At 49.3% G+C, this 23,156-nt stretch overlaps 1 protein-coding gene across 5 annotated transcripts in view; it reads left to right on the forward strand.

The window, feature by feature from the left end:
• Positions 1-23,156, forward strand: part of LOC142469842 (adhesion G-protein coupled receptor G1-like) — an 82,095-nt gene that overhangs the window by 9,309 nt on the left and 49,630 nt on the right. The window contains exons 1-2 of one of the 5 annotated variants that reach the window (XM_075576520.1): positions 6,273-6,312; positions 20,769-20,838. In XM_075576520.1, coding sequence (XP_075432635.1) covers positions 20,799-20,838 — 40 coding nt within the window. In that variant the 5' untranslated portion in view covers positions 6,273-6,312; positions 20,769-20,798. Of the gene's footprint in view, positions 1-6,272; positions 6,313-17,164; positions 17,188-17,236; positions 17,365-17,784; positions 18,180-20,768; positions 20,839-23,156 lie in introns of those variants that run through there. The other 4 variants (XM_075576521.1, XM_075576517.1, XM_075576519.1 and 1 more) reach the window with 4 other exon arrangements.

Genomic DNA, 23,156 nt, shown 5'->3' on the forward strand with positions numbered 1-23,156 from the left:
GGAGCTTCACAAAGAATACAGTACAGGGAATTATAATAATACAATAAGTGCAGCAAAATCAGACAATAGGAAAGGAAATCCCTGCCCCGAAGAGCTTACAATCTAAGTGAATACGGGACCGAATGTCCTCCCTTTTCTTTCATTTTTTTAAAACTGTGTATTTTACTCCTACAGTCCTTTCCTATTGTCTGATTTTGTTGCACTTATTGTATCGTTTTAATTCCCTATACTGTATTCTTTGTGAAGCGCTGAGTACACTTTTGGCGCTATATAAATAAAGACATGCAATACAATACAAAGTGAGCTCAAAGCCTTAATTAACATGGATGCTAATCCTCTCTCACTTAATGACATGAATATCCCCCCCAAATAAACCTTATGTGAATATTAAGATGGGATATTTTTTTCTGATAAGACCCATTGTAGTTTGCATGGAAAACAGCTCAGTGCTGCATTGTAGAGAATGTGCAATGAGACACAACCTTCGCCAGCCCCAAACACAGCCCACAGTATTCTATTTTTCTATATTTGATTGTGACAATTGGAGGGCTTCTGGGAAAGTGACCTCAAATATATAACAGTAAACAAAGAATGTGAGGATAAACAGCTGGAGTTGCCATGTAAACACTCTAGTGCAGGCTCTGGGCCTTGTTAGATAGAAATGTAAATAAAAGAAAAAATAGATAGTTATCTGCCTTAACCCTTTGGGTGCCCGAAGGCGTAGTAACGGCATCCACAAATCCTACTAGTTTTGCTAGGGCAGAAAGTGTACGCGATCTAAACTGATGGGAGACGGAAGGGGGATGTCTCCTACACTTCCATCATCGGTGACAGAACCGATATCGCGACCGATTCTCGAGACACTCAAAGGGTTAAAGGGCATCACACGGAGCTCACTTCCATAATAGGTCATATCGGTGGAACTGCACCTTTAGGAGAGTGGAACCACCAATTTTAAAAGGTACCATAGCAAAAACACTCTTTTTATTTTTTATTAAGCAGCTTGGATCTCTGATTGAAATGAAAGTTGTGGGTGTACACAGGGCCGCCGACAGGGGGAGGGGGGACAGCCAGTACTGCTGGCCCGACCCCGGTGAGTTTAGGGTCCCGGCATCAGTGACGGATTTCGCTTTCTGACGCCTGGGGGTGGGGGAGGGGCTCCTCTTCAGCTTATGACGTCACATGATGCCACGTTGTCAGGGCAATGCGCGGCCCGTGACACCGCGTTGTTATGACATGCTACAGGAGAGGGCCTGCTACAGAAAAGGTAAGACACACAAACACTCACACAAACAAATTGTTTCCCTAAAAAATTGTCCCCCCCCCCCCCCCAAAAAAAATTGCCACTTTAGACTATAGCCTACTCAGCCTAATGGGAAATTCACCACTGTCTGGCATGCTTCCGGCACTCAATATCTGCAGGACAGAGGGAGCAATCCCTCCCTCTCTGCCGAGCATGCAGTGGGCAGAGCTTCATAAGAGGGCAAAGTCTGGGGGGGGGGGGGGGGAGGAGACCTGCTAAAAAAAAAAAGGTGAGAGGGAAGGAGGGGAGAGAGAGAAAAACATGTTGTGGGGGAGGGAGCAGGAGCAAGACATACTGGGGAGAAAAGAGAGAAAGACATGCTGGGGGAGGGGGGGGGAGGGAGAGGTCAGTGGTGTAACGACCGCCTGGGGGCCCGATCTTGGGGGGAGGTAAAGGAAGTCGGGCCCCTCCCTCCAGATTCTTGGAGCCTCTGTAACAGAGCAGCCCTCTTCCATGGTGTTGCTGCGTCTTCATGTGACGCTGCATCGTCAAGGCAATACGACATCACATGGCGACTGACGTGACGTAGCGATATCATGACGCCGAAAAAAACCATGCTTTTAGGACGAGAAAGATATCCTTGATTGGGGAGGGGGGGGGGGGCAGAAAGAGAAAGACATGCTGGGGGGGGAGGAAAGGGAGAAAGACATGCTGGGGAGAAGAGAGAGAAAAATATACTGTGGGGGGGGGGGGGGGTAGAAAGAGAAAGATATCCTGGAAAGGGGGGGATGGGACAGAAAGAGAAAGACATGCTTGGGGGGGGGGGGGGGGGTGAGAGAGAGTAAGACACGCTTCGTGATCGCTTTGTCACTGATGACAAGATGTCATCCCCCTTCCACTCGCCTTCGCTCCATGCATTTTTGGGGGTACGTTGCTACTATATAATGGGCCCCCCAGGGTGCTAGAACCCATGATGTACGCCCCAGGGCACTCAAAGGGTCGAGCAAAACACATTGCATGGCAGGGACATGGTGATATAAAGCAAAAGTAATCTAACAAAAATATTTTAAAATATTTATTTTCCTTGTCCAAAGTTCTCCTTGTATCAGATGTATTCCACTTATTCCCATCTGGGGGAAAGTCATTTTGAAGGCTATACCATATCTAATTATCTATATCTATATTTTTGAAACCATTGTATGTCTAGCGGCAATCACATTGGACCTTTGGCCCGTCACTCCGCCTCAGGCCAATGAAATGGCTACCTTGGCCCACCCGCCCCCGCACACCTGTCATTGGCCGGTGTGGTCTAACGGTATATACACACACATATGTCTCACCCCTCCAGATTGCTCGCCCCCCCCACGGCTCTAATTGGCCAGTGCGCTCTAACCCAGGGGTCCCCAACCCCTGGCCACACTGCTGCTGCTGCTGCCTGAGGTGAGCAATGGCTACTGCTGGAGGGGGAATGGGGGTGTTTGACCCCCCCCAGCTCCGTTTTTGACCCCCCCAGCTCCGTTTTTGATCCCCCAGCTCCGTTTTGGACCCCCCAGCTCTGTTTTTGACCCCCCCAGATCCGTTTTTGACCCCTCCCCCAGCTCCGTTTTTGACACCCCCAGCTCCGTTTTTGACCCCTCCCCCAGCTCCGTTTTTGACCCCTCCCCCAGCTCCGTTTTTGACCCCTCCCCCAGGTCCGTTTTTGACCCTTCCCCAGCTCCGTTTTTGACCCCCTCCCCCAGCTCTGTTTTTGACCCCTCCCCCAGCTCCGTTTTTGACCCCCCCCCCCTCACCCCCCCCCCTCCCGACATACACAGTGACAGACACACTGACAGACACACTGACACACAGGGATAGACACACTGACTGACACAATGACACACACAGGGACAGACACACTGACACACACAGGGACAGACACACACACACACACAGGGACAGAAACAATGACACACACAGGGACAGACACAGTGATACCCCTCATTGCCTCCTGCCTCCCCCCCTCACCCCTGCCTTCCCCCCCCTGCCTTCCAACCCCCTCCCCTGCCTTCCCCCCCCCACCCCTGCCTTCCCCCCCCGCCCCTGCCTTTCACCCACCCGCCGCCTGCACTCCCGCCGCCTCCCGCCTCTGCCTTTCAGCCACCCGCCGCCTCACACCCCTGCGCCCCACAGCCGCCGTCCTCACTCAACAGACACCTGCCGCCTCTCACCCACCTGCCACACTCGACACACACCCGCTGCCTCCCACCCCTACGCACCGACATCACTGACTGGCCGCCGCACCCACTCACCACCCACCCGGCGCCTCCCGCCTCACACCCACCCGCCACACTCACACCCCTACGCACCGACATCACTGACCAGCCGCCGAACACACTCACCAGACACCCGCCGCCTCACACCCGCTCACATCCTAGCGGGACTCCCACCCACAGCCAGCACTCCACTACCCACCCGCCACCCGTACTGAACACCCACCCGATGCCTCACACCCACTCACACCCTAGCGGGACACACACCTCACATTTTTACATCACTTATGTCACCAAAATATACATTGTACTGTGGTGTGGTTACAATAAACCATTTTTAAACAACAACATCGTATTACATTTTCTTCCATGTTTCTTTTCAACTATTTATAAATAATAATACCTATTACGGATTTACATCCCGGGCAACGCCGGGTATATCAGCTAGTATACTATAAATTAGAGCTTTAATAATCTTGCAAGACCACAGGCTTTTTGAATATATCACACCGACGGGGGCCCTATGTATGGAACATTTAGGGACAGAGCAACCTGGTTGGAGACAGAAAAGAATTGTAGCTGTATTAGTCCCGTATGCAGGGAGGGGGGGAGGGGTGGGGGGGCGGACATAGTACAAATTAGAGGGAAAAATATGTAGTGTCAGAGTATCACATTTTATCCTTTTCATTTTATTTTTCAGAGCAGTCTGATTGGTTGAGGCAGTTGTCATGGATACAGCTGAACCTGTTACTTAGCCCCCACAGCGGTAACAGCTACTTGGAATGTACCATTCCTACACAGTTCAGGCATGACCTAAATTCCAGTCTCAGTGAGGAGTCAAACTTTTAGCCAGAGAGTCAGCGGCAGAGCTGAGATCAGACTCATATCATTGATTCAAGTCTCCCAGGAGCCCCTATTTAATATGCTGTGACGGCAGTGACGCCATCTTCAAATGCTGCCCCGAAGAGCTTACAATCTAAGTGGTAAATTGGTTGGTAAATTATGAGATGGACCCTACTTTGCATTACCATTCTATTTATCTTTTAGATTTGGTTTGATTTATTATATTAGTCAATTAGTTCACTGATTGAGTCAATTACAAGCTGATAAATAAATGCAGAGTTCTGCAATTCCACTGATAAAGGGAACCATAGCCACGAAATGCGTTGGGGTGTTGGTGTCTGTTTTTGGCTCTCATCCTATTGTACATTTGAGGGCCTGTTTTGCCCTTTTTCAAAATGTTAACAAAATGTAAACAAATACTGTAGATGTTTGTAACTTCATGCGATTCAGATCAGCTTTGTAGTAGATTTGTGCTACAGCCCAAAAAAGAAACACTGTAATTGAAAGGTTTTACTGTAAGGTAAAAAAAATTATAATAAATAATAATTATATATATATATTTATATATATTTTATATATATATATATATATATATATATATATATATATATATATATATATATATATATAACATATCGCATTGTAGTATCTCCATTGAGTACTGTTATATTCTCTCAATTAAGCTACAAATTCCTGATTATATCTCTATTCCTGAACGAGATGGGCCATAAATTAACTCACAGGTGTGTGTGTAGAAAATAGTTGCTAGTCAGAAAAATTGTTGGTTCCCAAAGGTTAGGCTTCCCAAAAATACGTCTCCTGTGTAGCAGTTCTATATAGGTATGTGTAGTGAATCTTACATTGATGGTGTCACTGAATTAATGCCACCAATAATAAACCCACAACACCTTTTTCCTTCCACACAAACTACATAATGTTGAGCAGTGAGACTTTTCAATGGGTTAAAGATACCCAGGTAACCCCATGGTAAAATCAAGTTCAATGGGTTAAAAGGTCAGTCCCACATAGGCTGAATGTGACCTTTTGACTGTGATACACAGGTGTAGTGCATGCTATTCCCCTCTCCCCAGTTAACACCCTGTCCGCCCCCAGTTAACCCTGTTATAAATCAGAATATCTCAGAGTCTCGATAGAATGCAATGGCAGAGCTGGCGGCAGAATATAACAACATATCCGAATACAATGCACCCAAGGGGATAATTAAGTCTTCCACAACTGTATTAAATGTGTTAAAGGATCAGTCTCCCGTGGCACCAAAGCCGTCTAATGACATCAGCATGTTTAATAGGTTAAAGGGCAAGTTTCATGTGACCTAATGATAGCGATTCCCCAGGAGACTCTGGGGACATGTGTAGACTCTGGAGTTTGGGGTCCATTTCTCAAGGAGGGACGCCCCCCTCGACCCCCCATGCCCGCAACAGTAGACACCCCAAAAAATCTATATCGAGCAATCTTCTGTACAACCACTGCAGATATATACATTTACAGGGTCTAATTGAATAGAAAAGCAGTGTTAAAGCTCATTATTTTGTCCAATGAAGCGAATCAATGGGTTGATTTGAGCGTTACGATAATATTACTCTTAAAGTGATCGCTTTATTGCACACGGTGTCAAATGCACAGCTGGGGACAGGCCCCAATGTGAGGGACAAATGCAGTCTCTCAGCTGGGGAATCCTCCTCCTTTCTCTTGCTATGATTCATTGCCAGTCTATGGGACACCACAAGACACGTGCAGCGTCCTCATCAAACAGACAATGCTGGGATTGATGAGACTGGTGTGAGAACTGAAAGCCAAGACATTCCCACCCCCTCCCTAATGTAAAAAGGGGGAGGAGCAAGGAGAGAAAGGGACCAGATAGGGAGGAGAGAGGGGTAGGAAGCCAAGGGGTGAAGGAAGAAAAGGGAGAGGGGAGACGATGAAGAGGAGATGAAGAGAGAGATACACGTACTGTAGGTGAGGGATTGAGTGAGAGAAAGAATGGAGAAATTAGTGTATGTGAGAGAATAAGAGAGAGAAAGTAGAGAGAAAGGGGAGGGTGAGCATAGAGAAGGAAAGGGGGAAAGGACATGGAGGAGAGAGTATGGAGAAAGTCATGGACACAATGGAAGAAAAGAGGATACAGTAAGTGGACTGGAGAAAATAATGAAGACAGGTCAGAGGGTGAGAATTAGGTGAATAGGAAAAGTGAGAGAGAATAATAATAATAACAGCAAGTTCTTGTATAGTGCTGTTAGTTTTACGCAGCGCTTTACAGAGACATTTTGCAGGCACAGGTCCCTGCCCCGTGGAGCTTACAATCTATGTTTTTGGTGCTGAGGCACAGGGAGATAAAGTGACTTGCCCAAGGTCACAAGGTACCGACACCGGGAATTGAAACAAGCTCCCCTGCTTCAAACTCAGTGCCAGTCACTGTCTTCATTCACTGAGACGCTCCTTATCCCGAGAATAGAATAAAGAAGAATGGGTAGCCATATTGACCCTTTCTTCCATGTAGCAAAGAAGGGAGAAGGACTAGGTACTATGAGAACTTTTTATTGGACCAACAGATAGTTGATAAATTACAAGCTTTCGAACCTCACAGGGACCCTGATGAAGAACCCTGTGAGGTTTGAAAGCTGGTAACTTATCAACTATTCATTGATCCAATAAAAGGTCTCATAGTACCTAGTCCTCCTTCCTTTGCTACTTTACTACACTGTGATGTGGTGGGGAAGATCGTGAGAAAGGTGAGAAAAGAGGGAGGAGGAAGGGGAAAGGGGGAAAGGAGAGGGTGGGAAGAATGTGAAGAGGGAGAGAGAAGGAAAGTGAGGCGGAATGTGAGTGGTGAGAAAGATCAGGGTAATGGAGAGAGGTGGAAGAAAGGCGTTACAGTAGGAAGAGTGTATGGGATCTGCAGGAAGAGGAGAATGAAGGTAGAAAGAAGGGTGAGTTATATGAGGGAAATGTGGGTGGGAGTTTATACATAGGGAAAGCAAAAAGAGATTTAGGGAGATGTTTACTTGAATGGGCTGTAAGGTGTCTGCCAGAACCAGATGTCTTCTGGCAGGAGACTGCTTAGTAAATATGGGCCTTTAATAGGAAGAGAAGGAAAGAGTGTAAAGGAAAAGCCGAAAGAGGTTGGAGCAATGAAAGTAAAGAAAGAAGCAAAGAGCAAGAGGGTCAAATGGAAGGAAAAAGAGGGGAGATGTGTGAGAAGGAGGGAGATAGGGGGAGGAGTTATTAAGGGGAGAGGGAAGGTAAAATGCAGAATGTGGGCGAGGGGGGGAAATGGAAGTATAGGGTAAAATAGGTGGAAGAGATTGAGAATACAAGGATGGCAGAAGAAGATTAAAGGAGGAAGAAGAGTGAGGGAGTAGGGAGACCTGGTGGTTTAAGAAAGCAGAGAAGGTGTAAGGAACAAAGTGTGCAGGGAACACTGGGCTGGTGTAGAGAAGGTGTAAGGGACAAAGTGTGCAGGGAACACCACTGGGCTGGTGTAGAGAAGGTGTAAGGGACAAGGTGTGCAGGGAACACTGGGCTGGTGTAGAGAAGGTGTAAGGGACAAGGTGTGCAGGGAACACTGGGCTGGTGTAGAGAAGGTGTAAGGGACAAGGTGTGCAGGGAACACTGGGCTGGTGTAGAGAAGGTGTAAGGGACAAGGTGTGCAGGGAACACTGGGCTGGTGTAGAGAAGGTGTAAGGGACAAGGTGTGCAGGGAACACTGGGCTGGAGTAGAGAAGGTGTAAGGGACAAGGTGTGCAGGGAACACTGGGCTGGAGTAGAGAAGGTGTAAGGGACAAGGTGTGCAGGGAACACTGGGCTGGTGTAGAGAAGGTGTAAGGGACAAAGTGTGCAGGGAACACTGGGCTGGTGTAGAGAACGTGTAAGGGACAAGGTGTGCAGGAAACACTGGGCTGGTGTAGAGAAGGTGTAAGGGACAAGGTGTGCAGGGAACACTGGGCTGGTGTAGAGAAGGTGTAAGGGACAAGGTGTGCAGGGAACACTGGGCTGGAGTAGAGAAGGTGTAAGGGAAAAGGTGTGCAGGGAACACTGGGCTGGAGTAGAGAAGGTGTAAGGGACAAGGTGTGCAGGGAATACTGAGCTGGTGTAGAGAAAGTGTAAGGGAAAATGTGTGCAGGGAACACTGGGCTGGAGTAGAGAAGGTGTAAGGGACAAGGTGTAAGGGAAACACTGGGCTGGTGTAGAGAAGGTGTAAGGGACAAGGTGTGCAGGGAACACTGGGCTGGTGTAGAGAAGGTGTAAGGGACAAGGTGTGCAGGGAACACTGGGCTGGTGTAGAGAAGGTGTAAGGGACAAGGTGTGCAGGGAACACTGGGCTGGAGTAGAGAAGGTGTAAGGGACAAGGTGTGCAGGGAACACTGGGCTGGTGTAGAGAAGGTGTAAGGGACAAGGTGTGCAGGGAACACTGGGCTGGAGTAGAGAAGGTGTAAGGGACAAGGTGTGCAGGGAACATTGGGCTGGTGTAGAGAAGGTGTAAGGGACAAGGTGTGCAGGGAACACTGGGCTGGTGTAGAGAAGGTGTAAGGGACAAGGTGTGCAGGGAACACTGGGCTGGTGTAGAGAAGGTGTAAGGGAAAATGTGTGCAGGGAACACTGGGCTGGAGTAGAGAAGGTGTAAGGGACAAGGTGTGCAGGGAACACTGGGCTGGAGTAGAGAAGGTGTAAGGGACAAGGTGTGCAGGGAACACTGGGCTGGAGTAGAGAAGGTGTAAGGGACAAGGTGTGCAGGGAACACTGGGCTGGAGTAGAGAAGGTGTAAGGGACAAGGTGTGCAGGGAACACTGGGCTGGTGTAGAGAAGGTGTAAGGGACAAGGTGTGCAGGGAACACTGGGCTGGTGTAGAGAAGGTGTAAGGGACAAGGTGTGCAGGGAACACTGGGCTGGTGTAGAGAAGGTGTAAGGGACAAGGTGTGCAGGGAACACTGGGCTGGTGTAGAGAAGGTGTAAGGGACAAGGTGTGCAGGGAACACTGGGCTGGTGTAGAGAACGTGTAAGGGACAAGGTGTGCAGGGAACACTGGGCTGGTGTAGAGAAGGTGTAAGGGACAAGGTGTGCAGGGAACACTGGGCTGGTGTAGAGAAGGTGTAAGGGACAAGGTGTGCAGGGAACACTGGGCTGGAGTAGAGAAGGTGTAAGGGACAAGGTGTGCAGGGAACACTGGGCTGGTGTAGAGAAGGTGTAAGGGACAAGGTGTGCAGGGAACACTGGGCTGGTGTAGAGAAGGTGTAAGGGAAAATGTGTGCAGGGAACACTGGGCTGGAGTAGAGAAGGTGTAAGGGACAAGGTGTAAGGGAAACACTGGGCTGGTGTAGAGAAGGTGTAAGGGACAAGGTGTGCAGGGAACACTGGGCTGGTGTAGAGAAGGTGTAAGGGACAAGGTGTGCAGGGAACACTGGGCTGGTGTAGAGAAGGTGTAAGGGACAAGGTGTGCAGGGAACACTGGGCTGGAGTAGAGAAGGTGTAAGGGACAAGGTGTGCAGGGAACACTGGGCTGGTGTAGAGAAGGTGTAAGGGACAAGGTGTGCAGGGAACACTGGGCTGGAGTAGAGAAGGTGTAAGGGAAAAGGTGTGCAGGGAACACTGGGCTGGAGTAGAGAAGGTGTAAGGGACAAGGTGTGCAGGGAATACTGAGCTGGTGTAGAGAAAGTGTAAGGGAAAATGTGTGCAGGGAACACTGGGCTGGAGTAGAGAAGGTGTAAGGGACAAGGTGTGCAGGGAACACTGGGCTGGTGTAGAGAAAGTGTAAGGGACAAGGTGTGCAGGGAACACTGGGCTAGTTTAGAGAAGGTGTAAGGGACAAGGTGTGCAGGGAACACTGGGCTGGTGTAGAGAAGGTGTAAGGGACAAGGTGTGCAGGAAACACTGGGCTGGTGTAGAGAAAGTGTAAGGGACAAGGTGTGCAGGAAACACTGGACTGGTGTAGAGAAGGTGTGCAGGGAACACTGGGCTGGTGTAGAGAAGGTGTAAGGGACAAGGTGTGCAGGGAATACTGGGCTGGTGTAGAGAAGGTGTAAGGGACAAAGTGTGCAGGGAACACTGGGCTGGTGTAGAGAAAGTGTAAGGGACAAGGTGTGCAAGGAACACTGGGCTGGTGTAGAGAAGGTGTAAGGGACAAGGTGTGCAGGAAACACTGGGCTGGTGTAGAGAAGGTGTAAGGGACAAGGTGTGCAGGGAACACTGGGCTGGTGTAGAGAAGGTGTAAGGGACAAGGTGTGCAGGAAACACTGGGCTGGTGTAGAGAAGGTGTAAGGGACAAGGTGTGCAGGGAACACTGGGCTGGTGTAGAGAAAGTGTAAGGGACAAGGTGTGCAGGGAACACTGGAGTAGTGTAGAGAAGGTGTAAGGGACAAGGTGTGCAGGGAACACTGGGCTGGTGTAGAGAAAGTGTAAGGGACAAGGTGTGCAAGGAACACTGGAGTAGTGTAGAGAAGGTGTAAGGGACAAGGTGTGCAGGGAACACTGGGCTGGTGTAGAGAAAGTGTAAGGGACAAGGTGTGCAGGGAACACTGGAGTGGTGTAGAGAAGGTGTAAGGGACAAGATCTGCAGGGAACACTGGGCTGGTGTAGAGAAAGTGTAAGGGACAAGGTGTGCAGGGAACACTGGGCTGGAGTAGAGAAAGTGTAAGGGACAAGGTGTGCAGGGAACACTGGGCTGGTGTAGAGAAAGTGTAAGGGACAAGGTGTGCAGGGAACACTGGGCTGGTGTAGAGAAGGTGTAAGGGACAAGGTGTGCAGGAAACACTGGGCTGGTGTAGAGAAGGTGTAAGGGACAAGGTGTGCAGGAAACACTGGGCTGGTGTAGAGAAGGTGTAAGGGACAAGGTGTGCAGGGAACACTGGGCTGGTGTAGAGAAGGTGTAAGGGACAAGGTGTGCAGGGAACACTGGGCTGGTGTAGAGAAAGTGTAAGGGACAAAGTGTGCAGGGAACACTGGAGTGGTGTAGAGAAGATGTAAGGGACAAGGTGTGCAGGGAACACTGGGCTGGTGTAGAGAAGGTGTAAGGGACAGGGTGTGCAGGGAACACTGGAGTGGTGTAGAGAAGATGTAAGGGACAAGTTGTGCAGGAAACACTGGGCTGGTGTAGAGAAGGTGTAAGGGACAAGGTGTGCAGGGAACACTGGGCTGGTGTAGAGAAGGTGTGCAGGGAACACTGGGCTGGTGTAGAGAAGGTGTAAGGGACAAGGTGTGCAGGAAACACTGGACTGGTGTAGAGAAGGTGTAAGGGACAAGGTGTGCAGGGAACACTGGGCTGGTGTAGAGAAGGTGTAAGGGAAAAGGTGTGCAGGGAACACTGGGCTGGTGTAGAGAAGGTGTAAGGGAAAAGGTGTGCAGGGAACACTGGGCTGGAGTAGAGAAGGTGTAAGGGACAAGGTGTGCAGGGAACACTGGGCTGGTGTAGAGAAGGTGTAAGGGATAATGTGTGCAGGAAACACTGGAGTGGTGTAGAGAAGGTGTAAGGGACAAGGTGTGCAGGGAACACTGGGCTGGTGTAGAGAAGGTGTAAAGGACAAAGTGTGCAGGGAACACTGGAGTGGTGTAGAGAAGGTGTAAGGGACAAGGTGTGCAGGGAACACTGGAGTGGTGTAGAGAAGGTGTAAGGGACAAAGTGTGCAGGGAACACTGGGCTGGAGTAGAGAAGGTGTAAGGGACAAGGTGTGCAGGGAACACTGGGCTGGAGTAGAGAAGGTGTAAGGGACAAGGTGTGCAGGGAACACTGGGCTGGTGTAGAGAAGGTGTAAGGGATAATGTGTGCAGGGAACACTGGGCTGGTGTAGAGAAGGTGTAAGGGACAAGGTGTGCATGGAACACTGGGCTGGTGTAGAGAAGGTGTAAGGGACAAGGTGTGCAGGGAACACTGGGCTGGTGTAGAGAAAGTGTAAGGGACAAGGTGTGCAGGAAACACTGGAGTGGTGTAGAGAAGGTGTAAGGGACAAGGTGTGCAGGAAACACTGGAGTGGTGTAGAGAAAGTGTAAGGGACAAGGTGTGCAGGGAACACTGGGCTGGTGTAGAGAAGGTGTAAAGGACAAAGTGTGCAAGGAACACTGGAGTGGTGTAGAGAAGGTGTAAGGGACAAGGTGTGCAGGGAACACTGGAGTGGTGTAGAGAAGGTGTAAGGGACAAAGTGTGCAGGGAACACTGGGCTGGAGTAGAGAAGGTGTAAGGGACAAGGTGTGCAGGGAACACTGGGCTGGAGTAGAGAAGGTGTAAGGGACAAGGTGTGCAGGGAACACTGGGCTGGTGTAGAGAAGGTGTAAGGGAAAAGGTGTGCAGGGAACACTGGGCTGGAGTAGAGAAGGTGTAAGGGACAAGGTGTGCAGGGAACACTGGGCTGGAGTAGAGAAGGTGTAAGGGACAAGGTGTGCAGGGAACACTGGGCTGGTGTAGAGAAGGTGTGCAGGGAACACTGGGCTGGTGTAGAGAAGGTGTAAGGGACAAGGTGTGCAGGGAATACTGGGCTGGTGTAGAGAAGGTGTAAGGGACAAAGTGTGCAGGGAACACTGGGCTGGTGTAGAGAAAGTGTAAGGGACAAGGTGTGCAAGGAACACTGGGCTGGTGTAGAGAAGGTGTAAGGGACAAGGTGTGCAGGAAACACTGGGCTGGTGTAGAGAAGGTGTAAGGGACAAGGTGTGCAGGGAACACTGGGCTGGTGTAGAGAAGGTGTAAGGGACAAGGTGTGCAGGAAACACTGGGCTGGTGTAGAGAAGGTGTAAGGGACAAGGTGTGCAGGGAACACTGGGCTGGTGTAGAGAAAGTGTAAGGGACAAGGTGTGCAGGGAACACTGGAGTAGTGTAGAGAAGGTGTAAGGGACAAGGTGTGCAGGGAACACTGGGCTGGTGTAGAGAAAGTGTAAGGGACAAGGTGTGCAAGGAACACTGGAGTAGTGTAGAGAAGGTGTAAGGGACAAGGTGTGCAGGGAACACTGGGCTGGTGTAGAGAAAGTGTAAGGGACAAGGTGTGCAGGGAACACTGGAGTGGTGTAGAGAAGGTGTAAGGGACAAGATCTGCAGGGAACACTGGGCTGGTGTAGAGAAAGTGTAAGGGACAAGGTGTGCAGGGAACACTGGGCTGGAGTAGAGAAAGTGTAAGGGACAAGGTGTGCAGGGAACACTGGGCTGGTGTAGAGAAAGTGTAAGGGACAAGGTGTGCAGGGAACACTGGGCTGGTGTAGAGAAGGTGTAAGGGACAAGGTGTGCAGGAAACACTGGGCTGGTGTAGAGAAGGTGTAAGGGACAAGGTGTGCAGGAAACACTGGGCTGGTGTAGAGAAGGTGTAAGGGACAAGGTGTGCAGGGAACACTGGGCTGGTGTAGAGAAGGTGTAAGGGACAAGGTGTGCAGGGAACACTGGGCTGGTGTAGAGAAAGTGTAAGGGACAAAGTGTGCAGGGAACACTGGAGTGGTGTAGAGAAGATGTAAGGGACAAGGTGTGCAGGGAACACTGGGCTGGTGTAGAGAAGGTGTAAGGGACAGGGTGTGCAGGGAACACTGGAGTGGTGTAGAGAAGATGTAAGGGACAAGTTGTGCAGGAAACACTGGGCTGGTGTAGAGAAGGTGTAAGGGACAAGGTGTGCAGGGAACACTGGGCTGGTGTAGAGAAGGTGTGCAGGGAACACTGGGCTGGTGTAGAGAAGGTGTAAGGGACAAGGTGTGCAGGAAACACTGGACTGGTGTAGAGAAGGTGTAAGGGACAAGGTGTGCAGGGAACACTGGGCTGGTGTAGAGAAGGTGTAAGGGAAAAGGTGTGCAGGGAACACTGGGCTGGTGTAGAGAAGGTGTAAGGGAAAAGGTGTGCAGGGAACACTGGGCTGGAGTAGAGAAGGTGTAAGGGACAAGGTGTGCAGGGAACACTGGGCTGGTGTAGAGAAGGTGTAAGGGATAATGTGTGCAGGAAACACTGGAGTGGTGTAGAGAAGGTGTAAGGGACAAGGTGTGCAGGGAACACTGGGCTGGTGTAGAGAAGGTGTAAAGGACAAAGTGTGCAGGGAACACTGGAGTGGTGTAGAGAAGGTGTAAGGGACAAGGTGTGCAGGGAACACTGGAGTGGTGTAGAGAAGGTGTAAGGGACAAAGTGTGCAGGGAACACTGGGCTGGAGTAGAGAAGGTGTAAGGGACAAGGTGTGCAGGGAACACTGGGCTGGAGTAGAGAAGGTGTAAGGGACAAGGTGTGCAGGGAACACTGGGCTGGTGTAGAGAAGGTGTAAGGGATAATGTGTGCAGGGAACACTGGGCTGGTGTAGAGAAGGTGTAAGGGACAAGGTGTGCATGGAACACTGGGCTGGTGTAGAGAAGGTGTAAGGGACAAGGTGTGCAGGGAACACTGGGCTGGTGTAGAGAAAGTGTAAGGGACAAGGTGTGCAGGAAACACTGGAGTGGTGTAGAGAAGGTGTAAGGGACAAGGTGTGCAGGAAACACTGGAGTGGTGTAGAGAAAGTGTAAGGGACAAAGTGTGCAGGGAACACTGGGCTGGAGTAGAGAAGGTGTAAGGGACAAGGTGTGCAGGGAACACTGGGCTGGAGTAGAGAAGGTGTAAGGGACAAGGTGTGCAGGGAACACTGGGCTGGTGTAGAGAAGGTGTAAGGGATAATGTGTGCAGGGAACACTGGGCTGGTGTAGAGAAGGTGTAAGGGACAAGGTGTGCATGGAACACTGGGCTGGTGTAGAGAAAGTGTAAGGGACAAGGTGTGCAGGAAACACTGGAGTGGTGTAGAGAAGGTGTAAGGGACAAGGTGTGCAGGAAACACTGGAGTGGTGTAGAGAAAGTGTAAGGGACAAGGTGTGCAGGGAACACTGGGCTGGTGTAGAGAAGGTGTAAAGGACAAAGTGTGCAAGGAACACTGGAGTGGTGTAGAGAAGGTGTAAGGGACAAGGTGTGCAGGGAACACTGGAGTGGTGTAGAGAAGGTGTAAGGGACAAAGTGTGCAGGGAACACTGGGCTGGAGTAGAGAAGGTGTAAGGGACAAGGTGTGCAGGGAACACTGGGCTGGAGTAGAGAAGGTGTAAGGGACAAGGTGTGCAGGGAACACTGGGCTGGTGTAGAGAAGGTGTAAGGGACAAGGTGTGCAGGGAACACTGGGCTGGAGTAGAGAAGGTGTAAGGGACAAGGTGTGCAGGGAACACTGGGCTGGAGTAGAGAAGGTGTAAGGGACAAGGTGTGCAGGGAACACTGGGCTGGTGTAGAGAAGGTGTAAGGGACAAGGTGTGCAGGGAACACTGGGCTGGTGTAGAGAAAGTGTAAGGGACAAGGTGTGCAGGGAACACTGGGCTGGTGTAGAGAAGGTGTAAGGGATAATGTGTGCAGGAAACACTGGGCTGGTGTAGTGAAGGTGTAAGGGACAAGGTGTGCAGGGAACACTGGGCTGGTGTAGAGAAGGTGTAAGGGAAAAGGTGTGCAGGGAACACTGGGCTGGTGTAGAGAAGGTGTAAGGGACAAGGTGTGCAGGGAACACTGGGCTGGTGTAGAGAAGGTGTAAGGGACAAGGTGTGCAGGGAACACTGGGCTGGTGTAGAGAAGGTGTAAGGGACAAGGTGTGCAGGGAACACTGGGCTGGTGTAGAGAAGGTGTAAGGGACAAGGTGTGCAGGGAACACTGGGCTGGTGTAGAGAAGGTGTAAGGGACAAGGTGTGCAGGGAACACTGGGCTGGTGTAGAGAAAGTGTAAGGGAAAAGGTGTGCAGGGAACACTGGAGTGGTGTAGAGAAGGTGTAAGGGACAAGGTGTGCAGGGAACACTGGGCTGGAGTAGAGAAGGTGTAAGGGACAAGGTGTGCAGGGAACACTGGGCTGGTGTAGAGAAGGTGTAAGGGACAAGGTGTGCAGGGAACACTGGGCTGGAGTAGAGAAGGTGTAAGGGACAAGGTGTGCAGGAAACACTGGAGTGGTGTAGAGAAGGTGTAAGGGACAAGGTGTGCAGGGAACACTGGGCTGGTGTAGAGAAGGTGTAAGGGACAAGGTGTGCAGGGAACACTGGGCTGGTGTAGAGAAAGTGTAAGGGACAAGGTGTGCAGGGAACACTGGGCTGGTGTAGAGAAGGTGTAAGGGACAAGGTGTGCAGGGAACACTGGGCTGGTGTAGAGAAGGTGTGCAGGGAACACTGGGCTGGTGTAGAGAAGGTGTAAGGGACAAGGTGTGCAGGGAACACTGGGCTGGTGTAGAGAAGGTGTAAGGGATAAGGTGTGCAGGGAACACTGGGCTGGAGTAGAGAAGGTGTAAGGGACAAGGTGTGCAGGGAACACTGGGCTGGTGTAGAGAAGGTGTAAGGGATAATGTGTGCAGGGAACACTGGGCTGGAGTAGAGAAGGTGTAAGGGACAAGGTGTAAGGGAACACTGGGCTGGTGTAGAGAAAGTGTAAGGGACAAGGTGTGCAGGGAACACTGGGCTGGAGTAGAGAAGGTGTAAGGGACAAGGTGTGCAGGGAACACTGGGCTGGAGTAGAGAAGGTGTAAGGGACAAGGTGTGCAGGGAACACTGGGCTGGTGTAGAGAAGGTGTAAGGGACAAGGTGTGCAGGGAACACTGGAGTGGTGTAGAGAAGGAGGACAGGTTAATGTGTTAAGCAAAAAAAAAAGGAAGTGGAGAGAAGTATACAGAGACGTAAGTTAAATAAGAGAGAGACAGCAGCAAGTCTGTGTGACAGACTGCGTAGGATGTTTCACCAGAGTCACTGTCTGTGTGTGACAATGGGGATTTCCCCCAGTAACACCCACCCACCTCTCACACACACTCCGCTGCTCTTCATCTCTCTAGGGAAGGGAGGGGGGGGGGGGGCAGTGTAGTAGTCATTGCGAGACCTGGGGAATGGAGCCCCAGTTTATGAATGCTGGACAGCTGGGTAGGGAACCAGTAACTAGTAGGGAGGTGTGGAATGTGTGACAGAGCCTGGGAGGGAGGGGATCGCAATGCACCAGCAGGGTGGGGAGAGAACAGGGAGTCAGGAGCCTGTGGGGTGGCAGGAGAAAGTCCCAGGGATCTCCCTGTATATTGTGTGTCTGCAGCACCACTGGGGACGGTGAGCTCAGGGACCGTGACAACTTGGACCTGTTTGTGTGTGCAAATGTCACCCAGAATGTGTGTGTGAGGAAGGGGGGGGGGGGCTTGATGGTAATGATCTGAGTGGATCTGTATTTGTGTATAATTAAGCGTGTGAGTGCTACAGTGTGTTTTATGCCAGGATCTATATGTGAGTGACTATGTGTGTGTGTGTGTGTAACTCTCTGTCTCTCATTACATCTAGTGTGTGTGTGTGTGTGTGTGTGTGTGTGTGTGTGTGTGTGTGTGTGTGTGTGTGTGTGTGTGTGTAACTCTCTCTCTCATTACATCTAGTGTGTGTGTGTGTGTGTGTGTGTGTGTGTGTGTGTGTGTGTGTGTGTGTGTTAATCTGTATTGGTGTATACCGGTGTCTGTGCCATATATACGTATGTGTGTGTCCATGTATGGTTCTGCCATCTTCCGGAAACACACAACTTCTGCGTGTGTGAGTGTGATATTGTGTCTCTGTGTTTCATTAGTACACAGCTTTCTATATTAGATGGGCAACTGATCTCCAGATGTGTGTTGGATGCCAGAAAGTGTGTGGGTATCTTTGTGTACCGGATCTGTGTGAGTTGTCTGCCAGGATCTGTGTGTGTGCCAAGTGTACCTGCCAGTGTCTGGGATTCAGGCAGTGTGGTTACAGCATGTATATGGATGTGTGTACAGTACATGGCGGCCAGGTTTACCTGTCTCATACACCTGAGGGGTGGGGTTACTACAGTCTAGGAACTTCCTGTGCTCATGACAAAGGCTGCACCATCAGACTGTGCAACAGAGCAGCTAACAGAACAGGTAACACAACACACTGACAGAACAGGTAACACAACACACTGACACAGAGCAGCTAACACAACACACTGACACAGAACAGGTAACACAACACACTGACACAGAACAGCTAACACATCACACTGACACAGAACAGGTAACACAACACACTGACACAGAACAGGTAACACAACACACTGACACAGAACAGGTAACACAACACACTGACACAGAACAGGTAACACAACCCTACACACAGATAATTCCATCTATACAGACAGAATAAACCACATACACTTTGTGTAGACACAGTGAAGCAACATTTAACCACTTCTGTGGGGGTGATGTATGCATTCTGTACTGTACCGCTTCTGTGGGGGTGATGTATGCATTCTGTACTGTACCGCTTCTGTGGGGGTGATGTATGCATTCTGTACTGTACCGCTTCTGTGGGGGTGATGTATGCATTCTGTACTGTACCGCTTCTGTGGGGGTGATGTATGCATTCTGTACTGTACCGCTTCTGTGGGGGTGATGTATGCATTCTGTACTGTACCGCTTCTGTGGGGGTGATGTATGCATTCTGTACTGTACCGCTTCTGTGGGGGTGATGTATGCATTCTGTACTGTACCGCTTCTGTGGGGGTGATGTATGCATTCTGTACTGTACCGCTTCTGTGGGGGTGATGTATGCATTCTGTACTGTACCGCTTCACGTATCTGTTAGACATTTAACCACTTCCCTTCCAAGGAGATTGGCAGATACTTTTAGGGCATTTTCTGTTTTTCAGAAGCCTGCAGAGCATCTCTTACCCTGATATCTGCAGCGCATCTCTTACCCTGATATCTGCAGCGCATCTCTTACCCTGATACCTGCAGAGCATCTCTTACCCTGATACCTGCAGCGCATCTCTTACCGATATCTGCAGCGCCTCTCTTGCCCTGATATCTGCAGAGCATCTCTTTACCCTGATATCTGCAGCGCATCTCTTACCCTGATATCTGTAGCGCATCTCTTACCCTGATATATGCAGCGTATCTCTTACCCTGATATCTGCAGCGCATCTCTTACCCTGATACCTACAGCGCATCTCTTACCCTGCTATCTGCAGCGCATCTCTAACCCTGATATATGCAGCGCATCTCTTACCCTGATATCTGCAGCGCATCTCTTACCCTGATATCTGCAGCGCATCTCTTACCCTGATACCTGCAGCGCATCTCTTACCCTGATATCTGCAGCGCATCTCTTACCCTGATATCTGCAGCGCATCTTTTATCCTGATATCTGCAGCGGAGACATGCAGAACTTTGCTTAACCCTTGCCCTGCCCAGAAGACGGCAGAGCATTGAGTACACCCTACCTGGCAAGGAGACCTGCGACTGTTGCATTTCTTAACCACTTCTCTTCCAAGGAAACCTACCAACTATAGCTTAACCCTCTCCTTGCCAGGAGATCTGGGGATCATTGCTAACCCCATATCTGTCAGAAAGTCCTGCACCATTTAGCACTTTCCTTGTCTGGCAGATCTGCAGAGCACTGGTACTGTGCCCCTCCAGTGATGGGTACTGTGCCCCTCCAGTGATGGGTACTGTGCCCCTCCAGTGATGGGTACTGTGCCCCTCCAGTGATGGGTACTGTGCCCCTCCAGTGATGGGTACTGTGCCCCTCCAGTGATGGGTACTGTGCCCCTCCAGAGATGCTTAAAGCTCGGTTTAAGTTAACTCTTTCCCAACAAGAGAGCCGCAGGTGGCCACTGTGCCCTGCTCAGCATCTTGTAGCTAAAGAGAAACCTGCAGAGCTTTGCTAAACCCCTTCCCTGTCCCCCAGACCCGCAGAGTATCTCATATTCGAGTACCACTGCAGAGCACCACTTAACCATTACCCTGCCACAGAGACCTCCAGAGCACCCCCTAACCCATTCCCCTGCCACAGAGACCTCCAGAGCACCCCCTAACCCATTCCCCTGCCACAGAGACCTCCAGAGCACCCCCTAACCCATTCCCCTGCCACAGAGACCTCCAGAGCACCCCCTAACCCATTCCCCTGCCACAGAGACCTCCAGAGCACCCCCTAACCAATTTCCCTGCCACAGGGACCTCCAGAGTACCCCCTAACCCATTCCCCTGCCACAGAGACCTCCAGAGTACCCCCTAACCTACCCCCCTGCCACAGAGACCCCCAGAGTACCCCCTAACCCATCCCCCTGCCACAGAGACCCCCAGAGCACCCCCTAACCCATTCTCCTGCCACAGAGACCTCCAGAGTACCCCCTAACAAATTTCCCTGCCACAGAGACCTACGGGGCATCTCAGAACCTTACACACAAAAAAACAAAAACTTTTTTAAAGGTTACATGGTAGAAAGGTTAATGCTTTCCATAGGCTGACCCCGTGCTTGTGTGCATGTGAGTGTTTGTATGTGTGTGAGCATACTTGTATCTGTGTGGTTCTGTGGCTGTCTGCAGCAATCTCAGTATCAGCTCTTTTGGGACCAGCAGTAAATTTATTCTTTGTCACTGCAGTGACGTGTCCCTTTCTTTTGGAGAGGGAGAAGCCAGCCTCCTTACCCCCCCTTACCCCAGCAATAACAAAGCTCCTCTTTATTCACAGCTCCATCAGTGATTCCCAAGGTGGCACAAGATGTACTTGTTTGCCCTGCTCCCTCTTGCCCTGCTTCAAGGTAAGTGCACACAGCACCCCTGCTTGCGTGACTCTGGGCAGGGGTGTGTTGTGTCTGTCTTGTTGTGTGTCTTTGTGGCTCACGGTGTAAGGCAGCTTTAAACACACAATGTTTGTATGGTGTCTAGATGTTGACATAGAGAAGACATATGCCGCTCACAAGGTTCAGTGGCAGTAACACAGCTCTGTGCTGACTTATTTCACCACATTATGGTGCAGAAAAATAAATAACACAACGTTTTGAGGGGTTACCCCCCCCCCCTTTGTGTTCTTTGTGTACAATAAAAAAGCCAGCACAGAGCTGTTTAAGTGGCACTGAACCCCATGAGAAGTTGTCTATATTTCTATTCTGTATAGATTTAGGAGTGAGGACAGGGCTCCCCAGACACACCTGCCAGGTAACTAGAAAGGGGCTCAGTAGCTACCATGGAAATGGAAGATACATCCTGTGAATGAGCAGGTGGAAGCCTGCAATCTCTGCATCACAAACACCGCTTTAGTCTGCATGTCTGTGTGTGACATGATGTGTCTTTCTGTGTAGAAGTTGTGTAACATACAGCGAATGTTGTGATATATTGTATGTCTCTGTGTGGCACTGCCTTAACAGTTTGTGTAACACTGCTTCTCTGTGTGACATGTGTGATATTGTATGTCTTTATCACATTGTGTATTTGTGTATAACATTTTAACATACACAACTTATCTGTGGTGTGTCATACTGTATGTCTTTGTGATATTGTATATTTGTAGTGTGTGTGTATGTGTTTACGTGGTATCTTATATTTGTATTGTACAGTTTGTGTAGGATGACAACTATGTAGCTGTGTGTATGTGATTGATATTGTTGCAATGTATGTTTGCTTATGTGGAGGATATAGCTGTGTTGTGTTTGTTTTGTGATATTAGAGTAATTTGGTCTTTGTGACATATATTTGTGTATTACACCTTGTAGAGCATACAGCTGCTGTGTGTGTTTGCTATAGTATATTTTTGTATTGCAGTTTGAAAGACACAGCTGCTCCATTGTGTATTTGAGAGAGACACTGCATCTTTATGTGACTTTTTGTTTGCTTATTGTGTAAATAACACAGTATGGGAACCTACAGAGTCTTTAGCCTTTATGCACTGTATTCATGTATTGATAGAATTCATCATTATGCCCAGTTCACAGCAAGTTTAAAAGCGAAAAACAAAAACAACGATACCAATATTAGAGGCGATGTATAAAAGTATCAAAGCTGGAAACAGGTGAATAAAGCAGTCAGGACAAAACAGTGCCGCATTGAACCAATTATCAGTGCTATGTTCAAAAAGTTCAATTTAGGTGATTGGCATCTTTATTAAAAAAAGTAAAAAAAATCACAGTAAACAAAAAAGGTCAAAGTTTTATATTAAATAAAACAGTATGTTAAAATAAATGGATTTGATATGTCCTTTTCCATGTCCTATTCCAACGTATATGTTTATTTTTTAGTAGAAGCTTTTACACATATGTGCATGACATGTGATGAGTAATATGTGCTGTGTATCACATGCAGACAGAGGCACAGTGATCGGATTACTGAGAATGAAAGAAAGATTTGACATAGTCTTACCATATTTTCCAATTCTCTGTCTGCACAGACCTGCCAGAGAGGTGCAAGGTGGATCCGTGTGAGAGTGACTTTGGTTATTTGTTTTGGGTAATTACAGAGGAACAGTTTCCCTTTGTGTGCATGGTGCAGTGTATAGCTGTGTGTCCGAGCTCATATCTATTGTGTGTGGGTATTATGTGATGTGTGTCTGTGTGTGCATGTCTAGTTCTGGGAGCACAGGACTCCTGTTTGTGGGTTGAGCAGAACATGACTTTACATTGGTGACATCCCATGAGTGTCAGACTGGGCTCCTGTGTGCTGGTTTCATGTCTTTGTTTCCCCTTCTGTGTGTTGTTTCATTTGATATCAGTCAGACAGGGAGATAAAGGATCAGAGAGAGAGAGTTTCTCACACCTAAAAGCCAATGGGGCTGTGTTGTGTGTTGTGTCTATGTATGTGGAGAACTGCTTGTTGGAACACGTGGACTCAGAATCTTTTGGGTGCAAAAAAAACTGCACAAGATCTATCAAAAGAAAATGTTTCATTGCACTTAATTCGGTTTAAATTCATTGGATAAGTTCTGCCCTGATTTTGCAGCAGTGATGCTTTGATAAACAGAGCCATAGCATTGATTGATGTCCTGCATCCACATTTATCTCTCTAGTTTTGTGTAGGAAAGTTTCTAAGTAGACATTTATATACTGTATATTAGATAATGTCCAGGGACTCCAGTATAGCAAAAGTA

The sequence above is a fragment of the Ascaphus truei genome, chromosome 19 (assembly GCF_040206685.1).
Source record: "Ascaphus truei isolate aAscTru1 chromosome 19, aAscTru1.hap1, whole genome shotgun sequence".
In the NCBI taxonomy this organism is placed as follows: Eukaryota; Metazoa; Chordata; class Amphibia; order Anura; family Ascaphidae; genus Ascaphus; species Ascaphus truei.